At 53.1% G+C, this 20,800-nt stretch overlaps 1 protein-coding gene across 4 annotated transcripts in view; it reads left to right on the top strand.

Moving 5' to 3' along the window:
• The window catches only part of ZNF710 (zinc finger protein 710), an 80,525-nt gene extending 60,462 nt beyond the window's left edge, over positions 1–20,063 (top strand). For 3 of the 4 annotated variants that reach the window (XM_017861223.1, XM_017861222.1, XM_017861221.1), the window contains exons 2-5: positions 5,663–7,148; positions 11,624–11,815; positions 12,646–12,820; positions 17,526–20,063. In XM_017861223.1, coding sequence (XP_017716712.1) covers positions 5,691–7,148; positions 11,624–11,815; positions 12,646–12,820; positions 17,526–17,695 — 1,995 coding nt within the window. In that variant the 5' untranslated portion in view covers positions 5,663–5,690 and the 3' untranslated portion in view covers positions 17,696–20,063. Of the gene's footprint in view, positions 1–729; positions 1,312–5,662; positions 7,149–11,623; positions 11,816–12,645; positions 12,821–17,525 lie in introns of those variants that run through there. The other variant, XM_017861219.1, reaches the window with a different exon arrangement.
• The last annotated feature ends 737 nt before the right edge of the window (positions 20,064–20,800 follow it).

The following is a 20,800-nucleotide window of genomic DNA, read 5'->3' as shown; positions in this document are numbered from 1 at the left end:
CTCCCTAGTGGTGGGAATTAGTCAGAGTATCCAGGTGGCCACAAGGTCCTGTTGGTTCTTCCTTCAGAATGGCTCCTGTCGTGCCAGACCAGGTTTTGGGTGTCTTCACCTACTCTCTGCCCTGAGATCTGTGTCCCAAGGGACACCAGCCACCCTGATCCCACCCGATCCTCCCCTGCTCCTAGAGCAGGGGTGTGATGGGGTCCCCATGAGAGGAAAGGAGCACTCTTGTGAGCAGTGTGGGATGAGAGGAGGTGCTGTCACAGCTTGGGGAAGGGACCCTGGCAACCAGCAGGTAGGTCAGTAGTTTGCCCGCCTCCGCGTTCCAAGTAGGCTCTTGTGCCCATTTTACAGATCAGGAAACAGACACGTGGAGGAGGCCAGGTGACTTGCCCAGCCTTTACAGGACCCATGAGGCAAAGCCATAGAAGTCACAGTGAGAGATTCCAGAGCTCTGAGGAGCCTGTGTCTCTGCTTGGGTGGGGAAGGTCCCCTGCCGGCCCCCAGACGATGAGTCTTTGTTCCCTCCCCAGGGGCTGGCCTGGCCCTCAGGCCTGGGAGATGGAGGTGCTGAGCCCTGGGAAATAGGGCAGTCCTGGGCTTCCAGTGTCACTGCACGCCCCTCCCCCTCCCGCCTTTGTTTCTTGGCCTCCACAGCCTCATTCTCTCTCCCTCCCCCTCACTCAGGCTCCTCCTCTGCTCCCCCTTCCCTGTCTCTTCATTTCTTCTCTCTCTCTCCCTTTCTCTCTCTCTCTCTGATATGGCCTCCCTTCCCCCACTCCCAGCACAACTACAATCAGGCAGCTCATCTGCGTCTCTATTTCCCCGCCTTTCACATTGACTTTCTCCCCACCCTGGGGACCAAGGGCATCCTGGTGGGAGGCCACGCCACATCCCAGCCAGTGGACGCCCCTCATCTCGCCAGCCTGGGGCAGTCTGAGCTCCCCTTTCTCCTGGACCTGGGGGGAGCTTTTGTTCTGAGTCCTCAGCACAAGTGGTGGAAGAGGCCCTGCTCTAAGAAGGGAGGGGCCACAGTAGGGCCCCAGGCAGATGACAGAGGGGCCTTGGGGTGGGTGGGGAGGCAGCCCTGGCACACAGGTGACACACACCTGGCAGGCTCTCTTCCTGCCCTGGACGGCCCTGTGCCAGGACATAAACAGAAGGGTTTAGCCTGGGAGATGGAACCAGAGCCGGTGAGGAGACACGAGCCACAATGCTGGCCCAGGAGGAAGAAGAACAGAGCGATACCGGGGCTCCCCACTCCTCATTTCCGTGTGTCATAGCCAGGCAGAACACACATGCGAAACACAGGTAAATTAGATTCCCTCCTCAGCAGAGCCCCTTCTGCACACACGCACGCACGCATGCAGAGCCTGCCTGGCGTCCCCAGTGAACAAGACAACATGGACACAGGGCCTGCCCCCATAAGCCCCACAAAGTGAGCATTACAGGGTGGTGTGTGTTCTACTCAAGCAAGTGTCCAGACCAGTGTAAAAGAAAGCATGGGGCCAACTGCCCAGGTGGGCGGTGGCTCAATGAAGACTTCTAGTAGAAGGAGAGACCCCAGTTCCCCCAACCGGCTGAGGCCCTGGACCAGCCAGCCAGGAAGGAGCCCAAGGCTTCGTGTTGCAGTTTGCCCAGGTCTTGCCTATGTGCCCCTGCTGGCCCGTAGTGACCCAGGACAGCTCCTGAGAACTGAGGAGCTGGGCTCAGATGTGACCTCTGCAGGTGCATAGCTGCAGGAGCACAGATGGGACCCGCTGTGGGGCTAGACGGGCCTGGCTGCAGACCCAGCTCTCCCTTCATTGATGAGGCACTCGAGAGTATGTTACTCAAGCCTGGGTTTCCTGGGGCATGAGGTGGGGAGCGCACTACCCCACCCCTGCCCCCCGGGTTGTTTCTAGTATTAAATGACTCACTGGGGACCTGGTAACTCTCTGTAATGAGAAGCTGTAGCTCTTCCGTGGTGTTCGTCGTCAGTTGTTGGCAGCTCTCTGTGCCGCTCTCCTGTCCCCACTTAGGCACAAACCCTCAAGAGCAAGGACTCTGGGTTAGTCCCTTTCTATAGCCAAGCACAGGCTCCTGAGACAGACGCACCTTCTCAAGTCCAAACTACCTGTTCATATGGGAAGGGGTTTGCTTCTGGTGTCCTGGTGTGACTATAAGGAATGGCTCCTTGTAGAAGGGATCCCGGTGTGGACAGTCAGCTCCATGGTTACCCTTGCTGTAGGGAACCACATTTCAGCTCCCATGGGCAGTTCGTTGGCTGACATTTTTGCCCTCTCCTCGCCTCTAAAGCAGTGTTAACTGTTTCCTTGTGCCCGCGCTCGAGGTTGGCAGGAGGGGGCTGATGCCTGGTATTAGGCTGCAGGGGAAAGGAGAGGAAAGGGAACTAATGACACTGACATTCTCATCTCACTGTCCCATGAGTCAGGAGCCTTTTCCCTCCATAGAGATGAGAATCACCTGATGTCACACGGCTAGTAGACAGCAGGGCCTAGATTGAACTCAGCATCCAGGGCCAAGGGGGAAGCACTGGCTTGGCCACTGATGCTCAGTTCCTCCTTCTTGCTGGTCCTGCCTTTGGGGAAGTTTACAAAAACTGCTGAACACATCATTTGCCCAAACCCCACAACAGACAGGAGGGTTGCCACTGGGTGCTGTGTCAGACAGACCATAGTGACAGGAGGCAGCCACATTCCTCAGCATGCTCTACAAACCTGACAGTGGCTGCAGGGCACTGGGGGTGGCTGTGGTGGGCCCCGAGGGGCAGGACCCCTACCTCATTCACCTTGCTGTCTCCAAGCACAAGCCCTAACCCATAGCAGGGATTTAGCAGCTATTTATTGTACAAATGAATGAATGAGTTCTCAGTCTCTAGCAGTTGTCCTCAGAATCACTTAAGCTTTGCTGAATTTGGGGCCCAAGAATGGAAACATCTCTTGGCTCTGTGACTTTTTTCAGAAAAGGCTTCTCCCAGAGATCTGGGCAGATAATAATGGGGTTTTTTTTGTTCGTTTTTTTTGTTTTGTTTTGTTTTGTTTTTGTTTTTTCCTTTGAGACAGAGTCTTGCTGTGACGCCCAGGCTGGAATGCAATGGTGTGATCTCTGCTCGCTGCAACCTCCGCCTCCTGGGTTCAAGTGATTCTCCTGCCTTAGACTCCCAAGCAACTGGGATTACAGGCACTTGCCACCATGCCCGGCTAATTTTTGTATTTTTAGTAGAGATTGGGTTTCACCATATTGGCCAGGCTGGTCTCGAACTCCTGACCTCAAGTGATCCGCCCGCCTCAGTCTCCCAAAGTGCTGGGATTACAGGTGTGAGCCACCATGCTCCGGCCAATAGTGATTCTTTACAGTTGGTTAGGGCTTTATAATGAACCAAGCCGCTTCACTTGTGTTAGGACCCTGGGCTCTCACAACCTTTCCATGGGTGAGTGTTTTCATCCCTGTTTTTCAGATGGGGAAACTGAGCCACTGGTGTGACTTTGCTTAGTCACTTGCAAGTGACTGAGCTGGGACTCCAGGTCCTCGCTGACTGCATTTCCCAGCAGCTGGACATTGGGGTGGGGTGTGGTGGTTTGGAAGCAGGGTTAGCCCCTCCAGCTTATTTCAGATGCACCCTGACCCCCAGGCCGAGGTTTCCTTCTATCTGATCCCTTCCACGAGAGCCTCACTCTAAGCTTAATAGTTTAATCTTTGGTGTCCGTTTCAAGGAGGCTGAATTCCTGTCTGGGGTATTTTTAGCCGTCCTCAGGAAGGGGAAGCTCCGCTGGGCGCTGGGGGGAGGGGGACGCCTTGCCCAGAGCCGGTTTCCTAAGGAAGGGCTGCTGACCGTGTGCCTGACCGTAGCTGTGGGAGAAGCTGGTAGTTGGTTGGTTGGGAGCCCTGGGAGCAGCGCAGGCGAGAGTCACCCCAGTAATGCCATCCCCCCTCCTCTGATGTGCCAGGTGTTGAACCAGGGCAAGGGGTATAGACCCAGGAGGAAGTCGCCACCCCCTATGGGCACACTGCCTGGCGTGCTGCAGTCCTTGGAAGCCTGGAGAGGGCACGAGGGCAGGCCGGGAGAGCCAGGGAGGCCCCAGGAGCAGGTGGACCTCGAGCCATGCCTCGGAGGCTGGTGGGAGGAGCAGAGGTCAATGGGGTTGGGAAAAGCCTGCCCCAGGTGGGAAGACCCATGGGTGCAAAGACCAGGCTCCACAGAGGGCTCACGGAGCAGGTGCCTCCATATGTGGCACAGCGAGGGAAGAGGCTGCTGTGCTGGGGGTTTGTACCTGGGCAGGTGGGCACATTGGCACTATTTAGAAGATCATGTTAGGGGCAGGTACAGTGGCTCATGTCTGTAATCCTAGCATTTCGAGGGGCTGAAGCAGAAGGATCACTTCAGTGCTGGAGGTTGAGGCTGCAGTGAGCCATGATTGTGTCACAGTAGCCTGGGCAACAGAGCAAGACCCTATCTCTAATCAAAAAGAAAAAAAAAAACCTGTTAGATGAGAGACTATGAATGTGAACCTGGGAGCCTGTTTGAGCATTCAATTCGGATAGCGGTCTCAAACATGTTAGCTGTCAAGGAGCCCTTCTTTCAAATCAGATCTGACATGAAACTCCAATGTATAAATCAGATAAAAGTGATATTTTTATCAGTAAAAATTTAGATATTTAAATGTATAACATTTAGTTAATGAAGAAAAACAACAACCAGTTGTGATAGATGCATATGTTTAGCATCGGGGCTGACAAGTCATAGCCAGTGTTTGAGATCGGCCTCAGCACCTATTTTATTTTTTTATGTTGTGTCTTTTTGCCATACATTCTCATTCATACAGCTGAGTCATTACAAATAATGACAGTTAACACCTCACCGCACGGTCCCAAGGTCTGTGCAAATTAATTACTTTGGCACCAAAGCCAGTAGGGCTACTGAATGTGTTAGAATGTGGCACATACTACATTTGAGTAGGTGGGCCTTTTAAAATCAGTTTTTAAATAGTAGAATCTTTATTTTTTGCATTTTTGAATCCAATTTTTAAGGATTTTTTTTTCTTTTGAGACAAAGAGTCTTACTTTCCTGCCCAGGTTGGAGTGCAGTGGCGCAATCTCGGCTGACTTGCAACCTCCGCCTCCCAGGTTCACACGGTTCTCCTGCCTCAACCTCCTATAGCTCGGATTACAGGCGCCCGCCACCACGCCCAGCTAATTTTGTAGTTTTAGTAGAGACAGGATTTTACCATGTTGGCCAGGCTGGTCTTGAACTCCTGACCTCAGGTGATCCGCCCACCTCAGCCTCCCGAAGTGCTGGGATTACAGAGGTGAGCCACCATGCCCGGCCTTTTTAAGGAATTCTTGAAGGACCTGTAGAACACAATTTGAGAACCACTGAGGAAATCCCACCTCCCTGTTGTACAGATGGGAAGACTGAGGCCAGCAAGGGGGCAGAGCTTACTACCCAGGATCCCCCAGGGAGATGGAGGAGATGGTCAGATACACAGCGGGAATCATTGCTCCCTGTAATTACAAGTGTGCACTGTTTCCAAGGCAGGAGTAGAAAAGACATCAGGGTCAGACACACCCAAAATCAGCCAAGCTCTTGTCCGTGCTGTGTCTGTTGTCTGTCCGTGCAGCAGTGAGCCAGCAATATTAACTTTCCCTTCTCCACCCACAGCGATGCCCTCCTAGCTAGCCGTCACGGGATGGAGGGCTTCATGGACTCAGGGACACAGACGGACGCTGTGGTGGTGCTGTCCTTGGCTCAGGCTGCCGTGCTTGGCCTGGTCTCCGAAAATGAGCTCTTTGGAGCTACCATAAGCGCTGAGGCCTTCTACCCGGACCTGGGGCCCGAGCTTTCTGGAGCAGCCATGGGAGAGCCCGGGCCACCAGGCCCCGACGTCTACCAGCTGGCCTGCAACGGGAGGGCCTTGGAGGAGCCGGCAGAGGAGGAGGTGCTGGAGGTGGAGGCAGCCCTCGAGAAGCACACCCGGCGGAAGACGCGGCCACCTGTGCGCCTGGTGCCCAAGGTCAAGTTCGAGAAGGTGGAGGAGGAGGAGCAGGAGGTCTATGAGGTTTCTGTGCCGGGTGACGACAAGGAAGCAGGGCCAGCAGAAGCCCCGGCTGAGGCAGCCAGTGGCGGCTGCGAGGCCCTGGTGCAGAGCAGTGCCGTCAAGATGATCGACCTCAGCGCCTTCAGCCGCAAGCCCCGGACGCTCCGGCATCTGCCCCGAACCCCGAGACCGGAGCTGGACGTGGCCCCGTATGACCCTCACTTCCCGGCCCCGGCCCGGGATGGCTTCCCCGAGCCCAGCATGGCGCTGCCTGGGCCAGAGGCCTTGCCCACAGAGTGTGGGTTCGAGCCACCCCACCTGGCCCCACTGAGTGACCCCGAGGCCCCCAGCATGGAGTCCCCGGAGCCTGTCAAGCCGGAACAGGGCTTCGTGTGGCAGGAGGCCGGCGAGTTCGAGGCTGACGTGGCGGGTTCGACCGTGGAACGCCACAAGAAGGCCCAGCTGGATCGGCTGGACATCAACGTGCAGATCGACGACTCCTACCTGGTGGAGGCGGGTGACCGCCAGAAGCGCTGGCAGTGCCGCATGTGCGAGAAGTCCTACACGTCCAAGTACAACCTGGTGACACACATCCTGGGCCACAACGGCATCAAGCCACACTCATGCCCACACTGCAGCAAGCTCTTCAAGCAGCCCAGCCACCTGCAGACGCACCTGCTGACGCACCAGGGCACCCGGCCCCACAAGTGCCAGGTATGCCACAAGGCCTTCACGCAGACCAGCCACCTCAAGCGCCACATGCTGCTGCACTCGGAGGTCAAGCCCTACAGCTGCCACTTCTGTGGCCGCGGTTTCGCCTACCCCAGCGAGCTCAAGGCCCACGAAGTGAAGCACGAGAGTGGCCGCTGCCACGTCTGCGTCGAGTGCGGCCTGGACTTCTCCACCCTGACCCAGCTCAAGCGCCACCTGGCCTCTCATCAGGGCCCCACCCTCTACCAGTGCCTCGAGTGTGACAAGTCCTTCCACTACCGCAGCCAGTTGCAGAACCACATGCTCAAGCACCAGAACGTGCGGCCCTTCGTGTGCACTGAATGCGGCATGGAGTTCAGCCAGATCCACCACCTCAAGCAGCACTCCCTCACCCACAAGGTAAGACCATCCCCAGGGCCTGGGGATCTGCCTGCCCCTCCTGCCAATTTTTCATCCAGTACTTTCCAGAGTCCCAGATGGGACCATTTAGGTGGTCTCCTAGTTTTATCATTACATACTTATTTTGGTGAGTATTAGAAAGAAATGCTATATAATTGAAATTAAGTTTTTAAGTAGTAAAGCTTTACGCATTCAAAAACATGTATTTGGCCAGGCACAGTGGCTCACGCCTGTAATCCCAGCACTTTGGGAGGCCGAGGCAGGCAGATTGCTTAGTCTTGGAGTTTGAGACCAGCCTGGGCAAAATAAGGAGACCCCATTGCTACAAAAAAATTTAAACATGGCCGGGCATGGTGGCTCATGCCTATAATCCCAACACTTTGGGAAGCCAAGGTGGGCAGATCACCTGAGGTCAGAAGTTCAAGACCAGCCTGGCCGATGTGGTGAAACCCTATCTCTACTAAAAATACAAAAATTAGCTGGGTGTGGTGGTGGATGCCTGTAATCCCAGCTACTTGGGAGGCTGAGACAGGAGAATCACTTGAACCCAGGAGGCGGAGGTTGCAGTCAGCCGAGATCACACCATTGCACTCCAGCCTGGGCAACAGGAGCGAAACTCCATCTCAAAAAAAAAAAAAAAAAAAAAAAATTTTAAACGTTATGTGCCACCACCTGTAGTCCCAGCGACTTGGGAGGCTAAGGTGGGAGGATCACCTGAGCCTGAGAGGCTGAGGTTGCAGTGAGCTGCAATCACGATACTGCACTTTAGCCTGGGCAACCAGACTGAGACCCTGTCTCAAAAAAAAAAAAAAAAAAAAAAAAGTTTTCAAATGAAATGTTTATGGAACGCCTGCAAGACCCAAGGAACACAGTTTGAAAATCACTGAAATAGCCTACCCTCCCTATTTTCTAGATGGGAGGACAGAGGCCAGAGAAAGGCCAGGATGCAACAGGGAGGCGTCCTAGCTCAGTGGTCAGAAGTAGAGAGGGTGTCCTTTGTTCCTTGTCATTACAAAAGCGAATCAAAACCTGTGACTTCCCTTTAGGAACAGGCTAAATATATTTAATTTTCAAAGCAGAGAAGATGTAAGGAAAAATATTTGTTACAGAAAAGTACAAGTCGTTCTAGAATATGGCTAAACTAGAAACAGTGGCTCGGGAGGGCAGAAAATTGAGCAGCACTTTCTAATCTACCATGTCCCTAAACCCAGCCTTAACCCATACTCCCCTGCCCTCCATTCCCTGCCTTCAGCCACTAGTCTCCCCACTTTTCAGCCAACATCACCTCCTCTGAGAGGCCCTCATATCCCGGTAGGTGGAATGAGGCCCCTTGGGTCCCACAATCCCACTCTGGTAGTTGGCTGTCCCATGGTTTCCACCAAAATCCCATCAACTTTATCCCTCAAAGCTGAATGTACATGGAGCTTCCTCTCCCCATAACGGTGGCCTATGAGTGATTCTCCAGGTCAAATGTGTGACCCTGTCTCTCACAGTAGACACTACAGGGAGTCGGGGAGCTGTTAACACCCGGCCAGGCCTAGAAACCAGCAATTTGTAGATTTCATTGCAGAGGCTCCTCCAGTCAACTGGTAGTAGCTGCCTAAAATGTGATGTCAAGAAGGATTCTAGCCAGGCATGGTGCTGCACACCTGTAGTCCCAGCTACTCAGGAGGCTGAGGTGGGAGGTTTGCTCAAACCTGGGAGTTTGAGGCTATGATTGCTCCTATTGATAGCCACTGCTCTCTAGCCTGGACAACATAGCAAGACTTTAAAAGAAAAAAAAAGAAGGATTCTGGGCCGAATGCAATGGCTCACACCTGTAATCCCAACACTTTGGGAGGCTGAGGCAGGAGAATCACTTGAGCCCGGGAGTTTGAGACCAGCCTGGCCAACACAGTGAAACCCTGGCTCTACTAAAAATATTTTTTTAAAAATAGCTGGGTGTGGTGGTGTGCACCTGTAGTCCCAGCTACTAGGGAGGCTGAGGCACAATAATTGCTTGAACCCAGGAGGCAGAGATTCCAGTGAGTTGAGATTGTACCCCTGTGCTCCAGCCCAGGTGACACAGTGAGGCTCTATTCAAAATAATAATAATAATAATAAATAAATAAATAAATTAGCCAGGCATGGTGGCGCACACCTGTGGTCCAGCTACACATGAGACTGAAGCAGGAGGATCGCTTGAGTCCAGGAGGTCAAGGCTGCAGTGAGCTGTGATTGTACCACTGCACTCCAGCCTGGGCAACAGCAAGGCTGTCTCCAAAAAGAGAAAAGGACTCTGAAACTGAATCTAGGCCTGGCAATAAAACCTTATGATTGATTGTTAATGTCTGCAAGGAGTGATTGTGCAGGGTGACAGCACATGTGCTACACATTTGCCATCTTTCTCCTCTACTAGGGGACTTAAAAATTCCAAGTCCAGGGCCCGGCACAGTGGCTCACACCTTTAATCTCAGCACTTTAGGAGGCCGAGGTGGGCAGATCACAAGGTCAGGAGTTCGAGGCCAGCCTGGCCAACATGTCTCTACTAAAAATACAAAAATTAGCCGGGCGTGGTGGCGGGCACCTGTAGTCCCAGCTACACGGGAGGCTGAGGCAGGACAGTTGCTTGAACCCAGGAGGCAGAGGTTACAGGGAGCCAAGATCATGCCATTGCACTCTAGCCTGGGCAACAAAAGCAAGACTCCGTCTCAAAAAAAAAAACAAAAAAAAATCCCAAGTCCATAGAGTGTTAATACTGTGAAGAAAAACTGAAAGCAAAATCCAAAGGCTAATAAAACTGAAAACGTCCCTATTATCAGCCTAACCTTGTACAATGTGCACATCATGTGTTTTATAAAATAAACTCCTGAATGGCAGGGCCCCCTGGTGGTCATACACATCTGCGATGTGTCAAGAGGGTATACAACACAAGTCCCTGCTGCTAAGAGACATAGACACGGGAACTGTTAAGTTATAATACAAAGTTTTATACCAAACAAGCAGTTAAGACAGCAGCTGTGACCACAGACACATGTCCCATTGGGTTCCTACTAAATTACTAACTCATCAAAAGAAAACACTCCCATAAATTTTTTTTTTTTTTTTTTTTTTTTTTTTTTTTTTTTTGAGACAGGCTGTCACCCAAGCTGGAGTGCAGTGGCGTGGTCTCGGCTCACTGCAACCTCTGCCTCCTGGGTTTAAGCAATTCTTCTGCCTCAGCCTCCTGAGTCGCTGGGATTATAGGTGTATACTACACTTGGCTAATTTTTGTATTTTTAGTAGAGATGGGGTTTCACCATGTTGGCCAGCCTGGTTTCAAACTCCTGACCTTATGATCTGCCCGCCTCAGCCTCCCAAAGTGCTAGGATTACAGGCATGAGCCACCATACCTGGCCTTTTTCAGATTTTAGAGATAGGGTCTTGCCGTGTTATCCACACTGGTCTTGAATTCCTGGCCTCAGGTGATCCTCTTGCCTCAGCCTCCCAAAATGCTGGGATTACAGGTGTGAGCCACCGTGCCCAGCCCAGCTCCCAGCTTTTATCCTAACTTTCCTTCATGGATAATAAATTGGACCCTTTTGCACACAACACCCTGTCCTGCTCTGGGAGTGACCTCCAAACCATAGAAAAGCATGTTCACAGTCCAAACCAGTGGGTTTTCCCCTGGAATCCATGTCTCCTGGGGGTGAATAGCCCAAAGTCCATCAATGATAAGAATCATCTGGGGGCCCTGTTGAGAATAAAAATTCCTGGGCCCATCCCAGGCCCCACAAATTAGACCCTCCAGGGAGCGGCCTGCAAGGCTGTATGTTGGACAGAACTACAGGTGGCTGTTATCACCATGGAAGTTAGGAAAACACTTTCAAGAGGTCAGTGGATAGGCTCCAGGAGTTTAAGACCCTTTGAAATTCTACATAGACCTAAGTGCCATTTTGGTGGGGGGGGGTGTCTATATCTTCAATCATTTTATCAAAAGGGTCTGTGAACCAAAAAGGCCACCAAGAGACAGCACGGAAGATAAAAACACATACACATGTCTTTGATCTGATGAAACAGTCCACAGACAGCAGGCAGACCCTGTGTCTTCTTGACCACAGGCCCCTGCCGCCTAGTGTGGTACTGGCTTGGAGCAGGTGCCCAGTAAATGGTTGTTGAATGAATAAGCACGCATTTGCCTTAGTGCACTAGTACAGACCTTATGTACACATCCACCCTGGGGGCAGGAGACAGCAGGTATCTGGATTGTTACAGTAAGGCACAGCCTATTTCTGTCTATTACTGAAAGGCTTCCTGGAGTAAGTGGCTCTGCCCCAACATTCTTTGGTGGTTTTAGACAAGTGTTACCTATTTTGGAATACCCTCAAAAAGAGACATTTCCCAGAAACTGTGCCTTTGTGATGCTCTGGCCCTGCACCTACCTGGCTCCCCACTGAGGGTCACTGCCAGAGGTTGTGCCCATTGGGTGGCCCTGACCATCACCCCCCACCCCACAGGGCGTGAAGGAGTTCAAGTGCGAGGTGTGTGGCCGGGAGTTCACCCTACAGGCAAACATGAAGCGGCATATGCTGATCCACACCAGCGTCCGGCCCTACCAGTGCCACATCTGCTTCAAGACCTTTGTGCAGAAGCAGACCCTCAAGACCCACATGATTGTACACTCGCCCGTGAAGCCATTCAAATGCAAGGTACCAGGCCATCAGGCCCCGGGGCTGGGACCTCCCCAAGGGTGGCCTGGAATCAGCATGCCTGCAGCAGCTGTGGCCCACCAAGTGCTGGCCTGGCCAGTGTGGGCAAGAGGAGCCCCGGCTGGGTGAAAGAGCATGGGCTTTGGGGGTTGAGAGGGCAGGTGGGGATTCAGATCCTGAAAGCTGCTGAAGTTGGGTTTTATGAGAGCTGGGGAGGGGGTGAAGGGTCATGGTGCAGCCACAGAGAAAGGACCCCATCCTGGGGGCTTAGTGCTGCTAGAGATCCAAGCCCTGGGTTTCTGATAACTCTGGCTCACAGAAAGTGGGGCAGACCCACAGGAGCAGTGACCCGCAATGGATGGCTTGTGTCCCTGTCTCTCGGGTGTCTGGGGTCACATGGAAAAGCATAAAGAGAGAACTGTCCATAAAGAACAGGATTCTGGGCCGGGCATGATGGTGCATGCCTGTAATCCCAGCATTTTAGGAGGCTGAGGTGGGTGGATCATTTGAGGTACGGAGTTCGAGACCAGCCTGGCCAACGTGGTGAATCCCCTTCTCTACTAAAAATACAAAAAATTAGCTGGACATGGTGGCACATGCCTGTAAAACCAGCTACTCAGGAGGCTAAGGCAGGAGAATCACTTGAACCCAGGAGGCAGAAGTTGCAGTGAGCCAAGATCACGCCACTGCAACAGAGTGAGAGTCTGTCTCAAAAAAAAAAAAAAAAAAAAAGAATAGGATTCTGGCCTGGCCATAGAGGTGGGAGTGGGCTGGGGTCCAGGGAAAGCAGGTTCCCCACAGGCTCAGGACACCGGGTTGATGTGTTCTAGGTGTGCGGGAAGTCCTTCAACCGCATGTACAACCTGCTGGGTCACATGCACCTGCACGCGGGCAGCAAGCCCTTCAAGTGCCCCTACTGCTCCAGCAAGTTTAATCTCAAGGGCAACCTGAGCCGGCACATGAAGGTCAAGCATGGCGTCATGGACATCGGCCTGGACAGCCAAGGTGGGTGGGCCAAGCGCAATGGACAGAGCAGGAATGATACCAACATGGCACACTCAGGAGCCTCCTGCCCAGTTAGAGGAGTGGGGAGGCTGGCCAAGGCTGAGACTTCATTGGGATGGGCTCAGGTCTGGAGAGGGGGGGACCCTGGAGGGCCATGATGACAATAACGATGGGATATTTATGTCTTCTTCAAAGGACTTAAATGAGCTCACATAAACAATAAAAATCATAACTAACATTTATTGAGTGCTAACTGTGTGCCAGGCCTTTATTAACTCGTGATCCTCAGAGCAAGGTTGGCTCTGTTATTATCGTCATTTTACAGATGCAGAAACTGAAGAACAGTGAAGTTAGGTAGCTCATACAAGATGACAACACAGCAGGAGGTGACAGACACTTTATTTCGTTACCGCAAGATAATATTTCAAATAAGTGGATGGGAAAGAAAGTTAAAAAGGGGAAAAAATGGCAGCTGGAAAGATAAGGGAGAGCCAGGTGAGGTCCCAACTCCCAATTACACCATGGGAAGTCCTAGGGAAGGGACATGCAGAGGGGAGATCTGAGCTTCCCAGCAACCGAGGCAAAAAAGTGTCAATCAGTCACACTCTTCACAAGTGCCTGCCGCAAACTATAAGCCACGTACTCATGAAAGGGCCAGATGGGCCTGACGTTAAGATCTGGGAGAAATTTTGGGAGAGGATCCTACACCTCAGCAGTTCATAGAAGTTTCAGAGGCTGTCAGAAAACATGCCAAGTATTAGCGGTAGCCTTTCCCTCCAGCAGTGGTCAGTACTAAAAGCATTTCTGTTGGGTGACAGCAAAGCTATTAGCCTCTCTGGCCTCATGGTGGGGAGGGACTGCTGTGGAGACTCCACAGGAAGGAGGGAGCCGACAGCACCACAGGGAGGCTCCTTCTACAGTTTGGCGATATTTCTGGTGCTCTGGCTGGGCATGATGGCTCACACCTATAATCCTGGCACTTTAGGAGGCCAAGGCAGCAGGATCACTTAAGGCCAGGAGTTTGATACCAAACCAGACAACATAATGAGACCTGGTCTCTACAAAAATATTTTAAAATTAGCTGGGTGCAGTGGCGTGTGCCTATAGTCTCAGCTACTTGGGAGTCTAAGGCAGGAAGATCACTTGAGCCCGGGAGCTCAAGGCTGCAGTGAACTGTGATCGGACCACGGCACTCCAGCCTGGGTGACAAAGCAAGACCCTATCACCAAAAAATAATAATAATAAAGAAATTCCGGTGTGCCTCTGAGTCACACCAGCTGGGAACATGCCTTGGCAGTAACCAGGTGAGCTGACTTGCCACGTGGGATTATTTACTGGAACGCAGTCAGGCACGCAGGGGACAGCTACAGTAGCCTTAACTCTGGTTTTGGAGCAGCTGACCAGTGAATGACCTGGGTTTTCTGGCAGAAACAGGTATCTCAGTTATTTTGTTTTTCAGTTGTCTATTAAGGTTGCTTCCAGTAGATGAGAATGAAACCCCATCGGCTGCTCTTGGTAGCTCCTTGCTACTCAAAATGTGGTAGGAGGATGAGCAGCGTCGGCCCCCACCTGGGATCTTGCTGGCCTCTCAGCTCCACCCACACCTGCTGAATCAGACTCTGCACTTCAAAAAGATCTCTGGGCCATTTGTTGCACAGTCAAGCTTGAGACACACTGGACCAGACTAGTGCCTCCGAGTCTCCTGGAGGGCTTGTTGAAACAAAGTGCTGGCCCCACCCCCAGAGTTTCTGATTCAGTAGGTCTGGGGTGGGGTGTGAGACACTGCCTTTCCCACAAGTTCCCAGTTCTTAGCAAAAGGGCCGCTGGTTCAGGGACCTCACATTGAGAACCTTTGATCCAGACTCCAGAGGGCTGGCTGGCAAATCAGCTGCATGTTGGGAGTCACCTGAGGAATGTTTTAAATGCTGATGCCTGACTTTGGACCTGAGGTTCAAATGTAAGTGATCTGGAATGTGGCCTGGGATCAGGATTTTTGTAAAGCACTTTGGGTGATTCCATGTGCAGTAGATTTTGACAGCTGTGTTCCAGTGGGTCTGCCCTGTTGCTAACCCACCAGAAGGAAGCAGAGCAGACCATGCCCTTTTGGAAATAACTGGGACCATGAAGAGACTGTCAATGTTACAGCTCTTTTAGAATTTGTTAGGCTGGGTGTACTGGCTCACGCCTGTAATCCCAACACTTTGGGAGGCCAAGGTGGGCAGATCACCTGAGGTTGGGAGTTCAAGACCAGCCTGGCTAACATGATGAAACCCCGTCTGTACTAAAAATACAAAAATTAGCTGGGTATGTTGGTGCATGCCTGTAAACCCAGCTACTCAGGAGGCTGAGGCAGGAGAATCGCTTGAACCTGGGAGGCAGAGGTTGCAGTGAGCTGAGATTGTGCCACTGCACTCCAGCCTGGATGACAGAGTGAGACTTTGACTCAAAAAAAAGATTTTGTTTAGCAGGTTTTCCAGTTTTACCAGAAACCCAGCCCCTGTAAACAAGATTTTTTAAAAAGACTATCCCTGTACACCTTGTTCCTAGGGGTGGTGAAGGTACAACCTCTTTCTATATGAGCTCAGTCACCAGGGATGCTTAGAATTGCTCTATTCCCTGGCTGTACCAGATGACAGAATGAAGCGATTGGCTCTGGAACGACTGGCCTCCAGGTCCCCACCTCCCACATAAAGCCTTGGTCTGGGAAGCCCAGGTTTGATGCGTATGCAGAAGGCAGGCAGCATACATTCTAGACAGAACAATCTCATAACTATGGGGCTGTCATTTGGGGAGGTGGATCAATGTCCTTATAAAAAATGCTACAGACTATTCTCTGGGGCCCACAGGACAGGACCAATAGACTTGATAAACAAAATGGGGATGACGTACAGAGACCCACAGGTAGAAATTTTCCCAAGGTGCTTTATTTAGCTTGTTTTTAAAACCAGCTATGTAACATGAGGGTGTGGCACTAGGACCGAGGGAAGAAACAGCCCAAATCTATAAGATATGGGACAGGTGACCTTGTTTTATAAAGTCTGGCAGACTCAGTGTGTTAGATGCTACAGGCACACATAACAGATGCCCAGTCAGACTGGCCTAAACAATAAGGAAATTAAGAAATGGCTCAAGGCCAGGTGTGGTAGCACACACCTATCATCCCAGCTACTCGGAAGGCTGAGTTGGGAGGATTGCTTTGGGGTGAGGCTGCAGTGAGCCGTGATTGCACCACCGCACTCCAGCCTTGGCAAAAGAGCAAGACCTTGTCAAAAGTAGAAAGAAAAGAAATGTCTCAAAGTCTAGGCCCTCTTCAGAGCTGGCTGATTCAGCTCGCCAACAGTGACATATCAGGGTGAGGCTTCCTCTGTCCACGGCATTAGCTGGGAATATCCTCATGGTCACAAGATGGCTGCCAGTGGCCATCAGGGTGTGTGCTTCCTAGTTCACAACCAGTGGAAGAGTAACAGCCTGCTCCCCTTAGCTCTCTGACATCAATGAGAAGGTGCTAAGAACTTACTAGCAGGCCTTTCCTCATGACCCACTCAACAGGATTGGGTCACATGCCTATTCCTGAACTACTAATTGGCAAGGGATGGGATTACCCTTAGACCAGTGGTTCTCAACTGAGCATGAGTATGTCTTCCAGGTGACATGTGGCCGTGTGTGGAGACATTTATGGTTGTCACAACTGGGGTGATGCTACTGGTATCTCATGGGTAGAGGCCAGGGATGCTGTTAAACGTCCTACAATGCACAGGACAGCCCCACAACAAAGAATTATGGCCCTAAGTGCCAAGGCTGACAAAGCCTGCCTTAGACCTGCTAGGGCTGCCCCCAGCCTGGGGTCTGTTTCCCCCACAACACACACATCTCAGCAGACAGGGTCAGAATGCACTTTGGGGGCCAGCCACAGCCCCTGCCAGCCTCCCAGGTCCCCCAGATCGTACCCTGGGCTTCCCCTGTAAGAGCTTTATAATTACAAAATTACAAGGGGCCTCTTCAGAGTTTTTGCCCAACATATCTTTATGAACCTACCCTGAGTGTTTGTCTGTCCCTGGAGAGCCAGGCCCAAGGATACCAATGAATAGAACCGATAGAAAAGCACAGATGCTGGCAGGAGGCCAAAGGAGGAACAGCACCCTCCAGCAGTTTGAGGTGGAGCAGCACAGTGGCTCAGAACAACAGCATGTACTGGGTGACCTTTGGCAAGTTGATTCACCTCTCTAAACCTCAGCCTTTTGAGCTGCTAAATGGGGTTGTTGTGACTGTTGGATGAGGCAAGGCCTGTGAAGTGGCTGGCATGCAGCAGGTACTAATAAGTGTTGCAAAGGTGATGTGCAGGCAGCTTCCCGTGGCCAACGAGAAACACTGCAGAGAAGGAATAAGTAGGGCTTAGTGACTTTGATGGGTCAGTGGAGGAATGACCCAAAGAAGACTTCAAGGCCAGGCCTGCAGTTCTCACAAGGGCCCTCACTGATAGCACCCACTCCCCCACACTCAGCTTTACGGCCTAGGTCTGGTGACCCAGCTAGAAGCCACAGGACCCTGAGGCGTCCAAGGGTGGGAAGGCTGAGAGGCAGCTGAGGCTCCTGGAGGCTGTGACTGGGAAGCCCTCTCTTTAGAAAGGCCATCAGCTTCCTGCGTGGAGGTGACTGGCTCCTCCCATGAGACAGTAGCCAGGTCTGACTGTGCCCCTCTCTTACAGACCCCATGATGGAGCTGACAGGCACTGACCCTTCTGAGCTCGACGGCCAGCAGGAGATGGAAGACTTTGAGGAGAACGCCTACAGCTATGCGAGCGTGGACAGCAGCGCCGAGGCCAGTGTCCTCACTGAACAGGCCATGAAAGAGATGGCCTACTACAATGTGCTATAGCACAAGCTGGGCCATCCCCAACGGGGACCAGGGGGCCAGGGAATGGGGGTGAGACCCATGGGCTGCAGGCTGCACCTCCTGCAGCCAAGAAACAAGCTACTGCCCCACTGTTCTGAGCCCTCCCTCCCCAAGTCATTTGCACCACTAGGGACCTTTAGACCAAATGGAGACTGTACTACTGGCCCCGGCTGTGAGCCAGCACAGGCCCAGGCATCCCAGCAAGGGAAGGAGAACACATGAGGCCCAGATCTGAGTCTCCCTGGCCTGCTTCCATGGGGGGTGGGAGAAGTGGGGCCACTGGGGACAGGTCACAAGGGCACAGGCCCTCGGGGTCTCTCCAGGCCCAGCAGAGCTCTTCAGGGGTCCTGACACTGGAAGAGGAGACCACTTGAGCCATGTCTTTTTCGCGGCCAACTCCTGCCTCTAAGGATGTCTGAGCTCCCTTCTGGCCAGTACTGCCCACCCCTCCCTTGTCCAGGCCCCCTTCCCTGCCCTGTCGACAGACTGCCAGGCAGAGCACTCTGCCTTCTACCTCCTGGGGTCTCCCACGTGCTCCTCAAGCCAGGCATGCACGTGGCCCTGGCCCTGGCCTGCAGGACAGCTGGGGGGAGCCCAGCCCCCAGTAGACCCCTGTCCTACATCCCTTCCTGGAAGCGGGTGTCCCTAAAGTGGATTGCAACACGTCATCCACTTCGGCCCTAGCTGGAACGCCTCACCAGGGGGCCCCCACCAGGAACAAAGCCGGGACAGGCCCTGCGTCGGGCACACACTAACAAAACCAGAAGCATGGGGCAGAGCAGGGCGGAGTGAGGGCACCATAGGGGACCAAGAAGAGTTGTCCTTGGGGAAGGCCCAGGACCACCTGCGGGGGAGGGGGACCGCAGTCATTTCTTATTCCTCAGTGTCCACCTTGTGACGGGGATAACCACAAGTCAGCAGCTCCCCGGAAAGAGCAACGTATTTAAAAAAGGAAAGTGAAGCCCACAGAGGGAAATCAAGGGTTTTTTTGAGCAAAGGGGGTCTTCTGAAGGTAACTTATTTTTTTCTTTCCAACTGTGTGTCACCTATGACCTTTTCTGATGGAGATGCATTTTCTTTTTCCGAGCATAAGCTTCCTCGTGTGCTGTGCGTGCTTCCTACCCACCCACCCCGAGCAGCCTGGCCGGGCAGGACCGGGGCTCCATGGGGACTGTCGCACTGGCCCTGGAGGTGGAGCCGCTGGCAGCAGCCTCAGCAGGCTGGGGTGGGAGGCAGGAGAAAGCAGAGCTGGAAAGCCCTCCACGCCTGCCTGGCTCCTGCAGTTGCTGATTTGCTCCATCCCATGCCCCATCCTCAGCTGTCAGGGCTGCTGACTCTGACAGCAGCCAAGAGCTAGCTCTCTCGCTCACCTGCTCTCTTCCCCTCTGTTCCCACGCCAGCTCCTGCCCCTGGAACCAGAGACGACAGGCCCAGGGCAGTGAAATATCACATTCAGGAACTCTAGGGCACCCGGACCCCCACCCACTTGCCTCCTGAGGCCTCAGTGGGGAGTGGCAAGCAGGAGTCGTCCCCAAAGGCACAGATGAGGCCACTAACTTCAGCCTAGAAACCCGGAGAGGGGAACAGCCTGGGGTGGGAGGAACCAATCTGCAGCGCAGCCACCCCCAAGGCTGGATCCTTAAGTCAAGGACCAAGCCAGGCCTCAGGGTGACTGTGATCAGGACTGAGGATGGACAAGGTGGCCCAAGTGTGGCTCCCAGACCCCAAGGCCCCACGACCTCCCAGGTGCCCGCCATGATGACCCTCAGGTGGCAGTGACCCCGTCACTGCACAAGACATTTTCTCCTGCTGAGCAGAAGGCATCATCCCCTGCAACTACCTCTTCCTACAACGTCTTTCTCCCCTGGTACCAAAAAGAACCCTGTACCTCCTCCTCCTCCTCCCACCTGCCAGTGCAGTGGCCTTGGTCTTGGAAACCAAAGGGAGAAGGTCTGGCCCCCGGGGTGGGGCTCTCCTTTCCCTCCCCCAGCCCCACTGTCAGCACTGGCCCTTTGTGAGGTTCGATACTTGAACGCCCCCTGCCCTGTGCCTTGGACCTGGGCAAAGCTAGGAGGAGGAAACAGCACAACTCACAGTTTGAGCTGGGGGGTGGTCTCGGCAAGGCTCCTGTCTGCACTCCTCCCTACCCTTCTCAAAAGAGGTGCACAGCCTCTCGGGTGACTTGGAAACTCCTGGACAAATTCCATTCTAACTTATTTTGACATGTATACAAACCAACTGTTTAGAGATTCCACTTGTGCAAAGCCCTACTGTGTTTTTATGTTCCTGTTTAAAAGAGAAGTTTACTTAGCAATAATTATAAATAAATGAATATTCTTTAGTGAGGTGACTGCAAATGCTTCTTTCCCCAGCTCTTGGGGACGTGGCCCTCACCCCTAGTAGGAACTTCCAGCAGAACTTCCCAGCCCCACACAGCAGGGCTGCACTCTCCAGGGGCGGCCCAGGGGAGGCTGAGACCATCCTCTGCACTGGAATGGCCACCTGCGGGGCCAGGCGTCTACAGCCACTGCCCCGGGCCCAAGAGTCAAGCCGGCCAAGGCCCCTGCATTCCCAGCACTGGCAGAGAAAAGCTGCTTCCCCTCCCTACCCACCCACATGGCTTCAGGAAAAAAGCCAGCTCCCCATGCCAGGCTGGGCTTCAGAGGCTGCATTCAGCAGAGCTGCCAGCCCTGTGCTGATGACAGGCAAGAAGAGGCAGGAAACCTTGAGCTTCCTCCCAGGGGCTGGGCCTGCTGGAGCCAGCAGTCCACATTTCTTCTTACAGCCCTGAGAGTTTCAAGGCATTACTCAGGAAGAGGAAGCGGGGGGTCACCAGTGTGGGTGGAGGGCTAGAGCCCTTCCAAGGCCACTCAGTCTACAGCAATGGTCAGGTTTCAGGAGCCATAGGAGTCCCCCCAGTATTTAGGAAAGGGACTTGGTAAGATGGGATTTTGAGAGATGGGGTCTCACTCTGTTACTCAGGTTGGAGTGCAGTGGTGCAATCATAGCTCACTACAGCCTCAAACTCCCGGCCTCCCAAAGTGCTGGGACTGTAGGCATGAGCCACCACACCTGGCCAGGACTTTA

Source organism: Rhinopithecus bieti, unplaced genomic scaffold (genome assembly GCF_001698545.2).
Source record: "Rhinopithecus bieti isolate Rb0 unplaced genomic scaffold, ASM169854v2 scaffold_57534, whole genome shotgun sequence".
Taxonomy (NCBI): domain Eukaryota; kingdom Metazoa; phylum Chordata; class Mammalia; order Primates; family Cercopithecidae; genus Rhinopithecus; species Rhinopithecus bieti.
The sequence above is the reverse complement of the archived record's forward strand: the minus strand, read 5'-3'. Positions and strand labels throughout refer to the sequence as shown.